This window comes from Oncorhynchus keta, chromosome 8, assembly GCF_023373465.1.
Source record: "Oncorhynchus keta strain PuntledgeMale-10-30-2019 chromosome 8, Oket_V2, whole genome shotgun sequence".
Classification (NCBI taxonomy): Eukaryota; Metazoa; Chordata; class Actinopteri; order Salmoniformes; family Salmonidae; genus Oncorhynchus; species Oncorhynchus keta.
The window spans coordinates 828,437-838,641 of record NC_068428.1 but is presented as its reverse complement, the minus strand read 5'-3'; the positions used below and the strand labels follow the sequence as shown (position 1 = coordinate 838,641).

General features: G+C 44.7%; 1 protein-coding gene across 2 annotated transcripts in view; it reads right to left on the bottom strand.

Moving 5' to 3' along the window:
- The window catches only part of LOC118386650 (radixin-like), a 56,056-nt gene that overhangs the window by 2,004 nt on the left and 43,847 nt on the right, over positions 1-10,205 (bottom strand). For both annotated transcript variants that reach the window (XM_035774362.2, XM_035774361.2), the window contains exons 9-14: positions 8,582-8,678; positions 7,156-7,319; positions 6,056-6,186; positions 4,605-4,765; positions 686-778; positions 213-497 (exon numbers count right to left, since the gene is read on the bottom strand). In XM_035774362.2, the coding sequence (XP_035630255.1) occupies positions 213-497; positions 686-778; positions 4,605-4,765; positions 6,056-6,186; positions 7,156-7,319; positions 8,582-8,678 (931 nt within the window). The remainder of the gene's footprint in view (positions 1-212; positions 498-685; positions 779-4,604; positions 4,766-6,055; positions 6,187-7,155; positions 7,320-8,581; positions 8,679-10,205) is intronic.

The following is a 10,205-nucleotide window of genomic DNA, read 5'->3' as shown; positions in this document are numbered from 1 at the left end:
CAACAATTTAACTCAAGCTGTACTCAGAGTTAGAGGGGGAAGCTCACCCTGGGAATAGGGTGGGCCTAGGACAGCAGATACATATAGGTTGATGTGCTACTAGTAATACAAAACTCAAGACAATGATTTAATGAATGAATCAAATCGATCACTCAACCCATCAACCGATCCCTGCAAACTCACACAGCTCTTTGCGAACTCCTCTCTCTTACCATGAGCTGTTTCTGCACGCGCTCGTTCTTCTCGGCCTCAGTGAGACGCTCCTCCTCCAAGCGGTGGTCGTTGAAGCCCTCATTCTGCAGGTCGGCGCTGTCGGTGCTGTTGTTCTCTTCACTGTCGTGGTCGTTCTGCTCTTCCGCCATAGTCATCACCTCGTGGTTGTCCACAAACATGGGCACCTCCACAAACATCGGGGGAGGGGGCGGCAGAGGGGGAGCCGTCATCACCATGTGCAGCTCCTCCTTGGTCTTCAGCAGGTCGTCCTGGGCCTCCTGAGCCTGCGGGAAGGGAGGGGGATGGTGGTCACAGAAGTTATTAATACAGAACACCCTAGGATGCCCCATATTACAATGCAACCTTCAATATTAAGTGACTGTGTGTGTGTGTGCACATCCAATTGTGCGTGCTTGTGGGTGCATACATAGGTGTACATGCGTTTGTTCACGTGTGTGTGTGGGCGACTCACCCTGTGCTGCCATGTGTCGGCCTCTTCCTCCTTGCGTCTCTTGGCCTCCTCCAGCAGGGCGATCTTAGCCGTGTGTTCGGCCAGCTCCGCGGCCTGATGGAGAGAGCAGTAGAGAGGAGAGGAGGGAGAGAGGAGAGGACTTAAACATCTGGAAGAGAGAAGGAGGACGACGGAGGAGGAGGGCTACAGGCCACAGACAGTTAGGGTACAGTAGACAAAGGACTACAGGTCTGTGGGAGGGGTTGGAGAGAAAGAGGGGTGTAGGGGAGTGCAGAGGAGGACTACAAGTTTTAGTAAGGGCTAGAAATTTGGAGTAAAAGGTGAATATTAGGACAGATGGATGGGCACTGTGTGAGGAATGTATAAGTCACAATCCAGAAGAGAGAAAAGAGAAACTGAGAGTACTGTGGTGCAGTAGCGCGAATAGGCCAGTCTGTCTCAACAGGTGCTGGGGCTAATAATCTGGTGATGAGGTATAATGATTTCAGTGTGGCCACCATCGTTTGATGCGATTTACTAGGACCCCCGTTGGGCGACTCCAATGGTGACAGATAGTCTTACTAGGGACAGACAAGGAAAAAGACACTGCAGACAAAAGACTGAAATGTATATACATGTAAAAACATTAACAGGTGTGTGTGCATTATCAGGTACATATACACAGCAAGTGGGTCACATGGGGGAGAGGCGTTGTGCAGTGAGGTGTTGCTTTATTATTTTTTAAACCAGGTTTGCTGTTCACTTGCACTATATAAAAAGGAAGGGAGTTCCATGAACTCATGGCTCTGTATAATACTGTACGTTTCCTTGAATTTGTTCTGGACCTGAGGACTGTGAAAAGACCCCTGGTGGCATAAGTGTGTGTGGTAGTGCTCTGTGTAAGTTGACTATGTGAACAATTTGGAATTTCCAACAATGTTTCTAATAAAAACAAGAAGTGAAGCGGTCAGTCTTTCCTCAACTCTTAGGAACTGCGAGAACTTGCTTTATTCAGCCACACCATTCATTAGTAGATTCAGCTGAGGTCTAGAACTTACGGAATGATTTGTCCGAAATACAGTGTTCTTAGTTTTAGAGACATTCAGGTCCGGTTTATTACTGGCCACCCATTCCAAAACATACGGTAACTAAAAAAAAAGTAAAAACAACTGCTTGCTGATGTGTATATGGCTGAATCATCAGCATACATGGACACGGATGCTTTATTTAATGCCAGTGGTAGGTCATTGGTAAAAACAGAAAGGTGTAGAGGGCCTAGAGAGCTGCCCTGTGGTACACCACACTTTACATGTTTGACATTAGAGAAGCTTCCATTAAAGAAAACCCTCAGTTCTATTAGATAGAAAGCTCTGAATCCACAAAATGTCAGAGGTTGAAAAACCACAAGTTCTCAACGCATAAGTTTTCAACAACAGGTTATGGTCGATAATATCAAAAGCTGCACTGAAATCTAACTGTACAGCTCCCACAATCTTCTTATTATTACATTGTTTTCAACCAATGATCAGTCATTTGTGTCAAAGCAGTACACATTGGGTGCACCAGAGTGGAGAGACCTACAGTTCCGGTCAAATATATTGGCACCCTTACACGATTCAGAATTTCTTCTCAAATAAGTTGAAAATGAAAAAGGTTTGGTGTTTACATGTGTATTTTTTGATTTACAACTGCACAGGACCAATAAATACAAAACCGAAACTTAAATTTAGATTCAAATTAATTTGGTTGAAGGCAGGTAATTTTTGTTTCCTGTGTAATTTCTCACCCATGGTGAGAAGGTGCCTACAGGGTAAAAATAGCCATTCAACGAGTTTTGAAAAGAGAAAACAGAACATCACTCTCCATTGTGGAGTGCAACGGTGGCAATATATATTAGAGTACAGTGCTCAGTGTAGGGTTCAGCACTTCAGGACCTGGGGTAGAGCTTGACATCCATAAAAGTATGGATTAATTAATTAATTTTATTAGTCATTTATTAGAGAGTGACACTGTCTGTAATCTTGGATCTCCATTCTCTACATGGATCTTGATGGGAGTTGGACAGAGCAGGGTGGTCACAGGACAGCTCTGTCTGAATAGCCTCCAAGGAGTTGAGGGGGCATCGCTCCAGGATGAAGTTCCCCCTTTGCACAGAGCTAGGATCAGCTTCCACTCAACTCCTTTTAAAAACAGTCATTCCAAACACCGAGTTCCGCGATGACACGGGGAGCAAGAAAATACCCTCTCCTAGGCTAGAAACTCATTGATTTTGAAAATCACTTTTTAAAAACTTTTTATCCTAATCTGTGATGTCACAGAAGCATTTTTTTGTACCTTATCTTTTTAACGTCAAATCATAGAAACCTGCTATTTTCACATATGTAGACACTGGTCTGGTGCTGCAGATGATGAATATGCGGTTGAAAAGTGGCGGAATTGCCCTTTAACCATTAGTGGGGGAAATTGTACTGATCCAAGATCAGCGTCTAGGGGCAACTTCATCCTACTCCAGGCGGCCTCTGTCTGCAATTCACCAAAACAATGTCTGTGACTGACTGGTTTTCACCAGAGCCAAACAAGCAAGGGTTCTGAGTAACCATCTATTGTTTTCAGTGTGTGTGTGAAGTCTAGGGTTGTAAATACTGCACACACACAAAGCCCAGCACGAAGCACGACACGCACAGTGTGGATGTTTGACCATAAAAAAACCTCTGAAGTGTGCTCAGCTGTAAAATTGGTGGCTGGTTGAAAAAGGCCCAACACAGCTTCCATTGAAAACACTCAACAGGTTGCTAAGCTAGACTGGTGCTTAGTCACTGGAGCTTCCAGTGTACCTAATTAAAGCTGAGGAGGTTGAGAAAAACAGATGATAATGTTGCAATGTTCATACTAGTAGGGTCTATAGGGGTCATGACGATGCATTACATGTTTGAGGACAGCCCTATTAGAGCAAATAAATCTGTGCTTCTACATATTCATTGTTTGCTCTTTGGAGGTTTAGGCTGGGTTTCTGTATAAGCACTTGGTGACATCTGCTGATGTAAAAGGGGCTTTATAAATACTTTTGATTGATTTAAATGTTGTATTTATTTAAACACTGTAGTCGACATTACTGTTTATTATCCATCCTGTTGCCTCGTCCCTTTATCCCTACCTATATGCACAAATCTATCTCAACTACCTCGTACCCCCACACATCGACTCAGCACTGGCACCCCGTGTATATAGTTAGTTACAAGTTATCGTTACTCATCATGTATTTATCTGGTGATATCGTGACAAAGGGCTCTGTTATGGGGTTAATTCAGAGTCGCTGTTGCCTGATGAAGACCTGAGGGTGGAAACGTTGTCACCTGGGTGCATGAGCAGCAGTGTGCAGTGTTTTCCATGTTGTCCAACTTGCCCCTATAAAAACAGACTCAGTGTTCCACTGTCAATAGCCTAGTGAGAGCACACTGGTCTACAGGTTTACTGTCAGGCCTGTTATAGTGACCCTGCGGGTGGTCTGGTGCAGAGCAGGGTGGGGGCACTGTCTGGCATTATGGTATGCGGTTCAGTTATACAGTGGGGAAGGACATTATTACAGTGTCTTAAGAAGCAGTCTGGTACAGGTTTTGTTCGCTCTTCATTAGTGAACAGAGGTTATTTCAGCTCTACACAGTTTGCGGCAGTGAGGTGTGGTTCAGAGTTGTATATGTTAAAGAGACGGTGCCTAGGCTTTAGCTCAGTGGGCTAACAGGCTTGCGACGTGCAGGAGAAGACCCGAGTTCGAACTCTGGCCAGTCACATATAGATACATAAGTCCATTTCAGCATGTACAGTATAGTAGGGTTATAGTTGGGTTTCAATTGGCTGTGACATGGTAGTGTTAAAGGACAGCTTAGCAAGGTTATAAGGGGGTTGTGACATGTTCGTAACATGTTTGTTTGGTGGTTCTCACCAGCTGCTCCTGGTTGTGCATCTGGTCCTGGGCGTGGCGGGCCAGCTCCTCCTTGGCCAGCAGGGCGGCCTGACGCTCAGACTCAAGGCGGGCTGCCTCGTCCTCCGCCATCCTCCTCTCCACCTCCAGCTGCATGGCACGTTGCATCTGCTCCTGAAGGTCTGGAGAGACAGAGAGGTGGGATACACGTGCGTTGTGAGATTTATATTCCTGCAACGTGTTACGCTATCTGGGGCAATAAAGAAGACCTGGAAAGCACCCAAACACATATGCTACTCATGCAGGTCAGACAAAGAGAGCCTCAAAGAGATAAGTGACCGGCAGGAATAGACAGATACACCTCTGAGACAGAGATATTTATAACCAAATATACATACAGTGTGAGGCACACAGATGCACACTACATAGCTACACTGAGAAACATGCAGAACAAGACAAACACTACAACCACGAGTAGCAAACATGAGTTTCCTAACAAATCTCTAGCATTACAGAGGGAATTGTAAACAGCTCCCTGGATTACTAACTGACAGACCAGGGGTTTTTAAATCTCACCCTATGAGGGCCTAAGTACTGCTGTTTCTGTTCTACGTGATCATGAATTGCACCCACTCGGTGTCCCAGGTCTAACACAGTTCCTGATTAGAGGGGTCAATGGGGAAAAAAGCAGTTGTCCAGATTTGAATTTGACGTGATAGACTAATGACCAAGTGAAAATTCTGCCCTGCAGAAACCTCCAAATTACACTACATCATGTCCAGTACTGCAAACTGCTGTTAAAAAAAAGGACAAAGGACCGACCACTGAAGCAGGCCTTCAAAACGAAGTACGAAAGACTACAAACGTACGATTGCAAAACACACTACTATCAAACCATCCGGCACTTACTGTAGTTACACGGCTGCTCTACTTCCATGGTATATTTGTAAAACCTTTCCACAGCTATATTCATGGAAATACTAATCCTGTGTGCCACGTAAATCCGAGAGACCGCACTATATGGTAAAGACAATGGCGATGAACACTGAAGAGGGTTACAAACAAAGGTCGATGAGAAATGCCTTATCAGCCCAATTGCTGATATCTAACCCTGTAAAAACGGTACCGCCGGGCTATCTAAGGTTCACAGTGACAAAGTCACAAAAAGCATAAGGCCACCAGTTTATTACATCTGAATTGAAACAACCACAGTAGTAAAAACTGTTGAAATGCAAATTGTCGTCAACTGAAAGCAATTTTCTCAAAAATCGTTACTATTTTAGGCTCTCTTTTTTATGCAGCATAAACATTATGCACGCACAAAGTATGAATGCACACCAACACACACAACTTCTACAGGTACACACACTCCCTCCCCCGGTCTGTCTCTCTCATTCCCCCCTCTCCACATTCAATGTGCTCTGGGTGACCCTAGTGTCCTCCCAGTCAGACCCTATTTTCCCAAGTCCTACCTTTCTCTGCCCTCTTGGTCTTCTCCTCGAACTGGTAGAGCCTCATCATCAGCTCCTGCTTCTCTCTCTCCATCTGCTCCTTCTCTTTCTCGATGGCCTCCCTCTTCTTCTTCTCGTTCTCCAGCTGGGCCCTGCAGATAAGGGAGGCCCAGTGTGAGACACAAAGGGATGACGTGTGATGGCTAATAAACTATTAGACTGGCCCCTCTGAGTGTGTGAGGGCACACACTGATTTTAAGCACATTGAGTAGACACACACTTTGTACACACAATCACATGCACGCACGCACACCCACACACAAAACCAAGCAAACACATTTCGGGGGCACAGTGTAGCAGACAAACTGTCATTCTACACATACCCTTTGTAGTTTGTACTGTGATTTTAAATAAGGTGGTTCTCTTTCATTATACAGTGCAGCCTGTATACCTCTAGTGTACACATGTATGTACATTACACTGGATAACAATCTAGACCAAAAACACAATGAACACTCTCCAATAGATAATCCCCCTTTACCTTGTATTGTGTGGGGTTGGCAGTGGAGGGAAAGTCCTACAGGCGATTGGTATGTGACAGACGTCGGCCATGTATAGCGTCATGAATGGCTGTTACATCAGGTTGTTGGAACAGCTGTGCAGAGGCGATACTGTCCAGATAACACTAGCCAGCTCCCATAACCTTGTCTCAACATTGCTTCACTCACAGAATGAGGTCATGCTATTGAATCATCAGCGCTACGCTGGGTTCCATCTACCTACGCTAGTGACCTAGCGCTGCTGTACTTCAAGTACCTGTGAGGCCTACAAAAGGTGCTGAGCATGTCTTGCTGTATTGAAGAGCATGCTAAGCTTTGGAGCATTGGGAATTCTAGGATATGAATAACGGCATACATTTGCTACTCCGGACAACTCTTATAATAACATCTGCTAACCTTTGCGTATGTGACCAATAAAATTTGATTTGATACAATAGATCTCTTTTTGTGAGTGATATTCTGAATCTGATTAGGTGTTTGGGTAGGGATGGAGCAAAAGCATGCACATCCAGTTGTTCTCCAGGGGTGTTGACCATCCCTATTCTAAACTCAAACACACACCTCTCCAACTGTTTCTGGTGTTTGTCCTCGCGGGCCTGGGCCTTCATCTGCTGCACCTCGATGGTGTCGGGCTTGCGGCGGCGCATGTACAGCTCGTGGTTGCCCATGCACAGCTGCAGGATGCGCTTGTTGATGCGCAGGCGAGGGGCGTAGAACACAAAGTCCTGAGAGAAGGAGAGCGAAAGAGGGGGGCAGAAATAAAAAGGTGGTGGGGAGATTTATCAGAGAGAGAGAGAGGTGTGAAATAGGGCAATGTGGGGAAAAAGAGGAGGAGGGTGGAACAAAGAACAACTCAGGTCAGACAAAACAGTTTTGCAGACAGCATGTCTCCTGCGCTCGTCTTACACTCTGCATGACAACGCGCACAGCGACCATTTGCTATGGATGGAAAGTGGAAATGGCAGCTGAAGGAAGCAGTAGGAATGACTTAACCTTTCAGTTGAAGGAGACACTGCCCATATGAGCTTACCAACCAGTTAGCCTGACCACATACACATGCATGCTCACACACACAAATACTGGCTTGAGCAGAAGAGATGAGGTCTGTTGAGCGTAGAGGCTTGATGGACATTAGAAGAGCACTCAGGCTCTTTGTGCATGCGTGTGCGCACGTGTGCCCTTGCTGACTTTTGTGTGTCTGTGTTTCTCCCTATGTGTGCAAGCAGGGGCTGGAGCCAGGGTTCTGTTGACAATGGGAGATGGGATTGAGGATAGCCCTAAGGAGACAGAGCATGAGAGGAGAGGAGAGAGGATGCAAGCAGGCAGAGCTGGGAACATGAGAGGTGAGGTAGTCCACACACACACACTAACTTTACCTACAGTAAATACAAAGTAAAACATCTCCCTGTACCTGTAGCATTGGACACAGGGCTCCATGGCACAGGATCACAGTAACACTGTTTTGATGATCGATACTATTCACCAAATCACACACCACAATGAAAACAATCTGAAAGCATGAGCAAACAGCTGCAGCAGATGTCACGATGGACCAATATAAAACCCAGTTATCCTGTATAGCCAACTGCTATGGTCGTTTGTTTTTCATAACACATATAGACCTGGGACCAGGATAACTGGGTTTTATATTGGTCCATCGTGACATCTGCTGCAGCTGTTTGCTAATGCTTTCAGATTGTTTTCATTGTGATGTTAAATGTGGTGTGTGATTTGGTGAATAGTATGGATCATCAAAACAGTGTTACTTTGATCCTGCGTCATGGAGACCTGTGTCCGATGCTTGATTCACACTTTAGGGCTGACCCAAACTGTAATGTGTTGGCATGGATATGTTCTTTTCACATCGTCCTTTCCAGCAGCGTTCCAGAAACTATACTGGATGCGTAACCAGGCTAGCCCGGTACAGTTGGACTTAGCCTGGCATGGCCTTATTTGTGTGAATCTCTAGCGTTTAGTCCGAACTCACCGGGGCCTTCTTGTCGATGGGCTTGATGATGAACTTCTTGTCGTTGAAGGAGATGTTTCTGATCTCACTCCAGGGGAAGCCAATCTTTGGGGTCAATCTGATGGGAGAAATGAGGCAAACCAGTGTTAGTATTGTACATATTTTACATGGCTTAATAGTGGACATTACAGTTAATTTTCGGTAGATTTATTACCGATTATATCCCAAATCAAAATCCAGGATATTGGTTGCCAAATATTTTAATTGAAACCAACCGAAGCCAAATGATTTTAATGTTAGCGGAAACACTGGGGCCGTCTCAAATGGCACCATCTTCCTTATAGGCTATGCAATATATAGGGGAAATATTGCCATTTGGGACACAGCATGGGATCTGTTGTAGGAAACAAGTCCAAATAGGATAGGATTCATTCATGTACTACTGCATTGTACATGTTGGCCTCTGTATCAATAGGGCTAGGTGTGAGGAATTTCAGGCGGGGCTCGTCCATTGTGTGCCGGAGAAAGAAACATTGTCTGGTTCTTTATTTGGTCCCGTGTGGCTGAGTTGGTAGAGAATGGTGCTTGCAATGCCAGAATTGTGGGTTCGATTCCCACGGGGGACCAGTATGAAAATGTAAACCCTCACTACTTACTGTAAGTTACTCTGGATAATAGCATCTGATAAATATAAAATGCCCACACAGACCTGGGACCACAGATGATGTTGTCTGAACAGTCTTACACACTGGAAACCCTGCTGCTGCCTGAATTGGTATTTCAATCAATTACAGACCCGTGCTGACATACACATGAGGAATGTAAAGGACTCTTATTTAGAGTCATCTACAAACGAAGGGTTAGGTGCTGTATAAGGTAACATCTCCCAATGACTTATCCAGAGGTGTGTTTCATAGAAAAATTATGATTTTACCAGTCAAATTGCTACGGTCAAAGGCTCTAAGCCCGTTCTAGATATTTTACTTACAGGTGAAGTTGGAAGTTTACATACACTAAGGTTGGAGTCATTCAAACTAGTTTTTCAACCAATCCACACATTTGTTAACAAACTACTGTTTTGGCAAGTCGGTTAGGACATCTACTTTGTGCATGACACAAGTAACTCTCCAAACAATTGTTGAGACAGATAATTTCATAATTCACTGTATCACAATTCAAGTGGGTCAGAAATGTACACTAAGTTGACTGTGCCTTCAATCAGCTTGGAAAATTCCAGAAAATGATGTCATGACTAGAAGCTTCTGATAGGCTGATTGACATAATTTGAGTCAAATGGAGGTATACCTCTGGACGTATTTCAAAGCCTACCTTCAAACTCAGTGCCTCTTTGCTTGACATCATGGGAAAATCAAAAGAAATCAGCCAAGATCTCAGAAAAAAATTGTAGACCTCCACAAGTCTGGTTCATCCTTGGGAGCAATTTCCAAATGCCTGAAAGTACGACGTTCATCTGCACAAACAATAGTGTCAAGTATAAACACCATGGGACCACGCAGTCGTGATACTGCTCCGGAAGGAGACGCGCTCTGTCTCCTAGATATGAACATACTTTGGTGCAAAAAGTGCAAATCAATCCCAGAACAACCGCAAAGGACCTTGTGAAGATGCTGGAGGAAACAGCTAC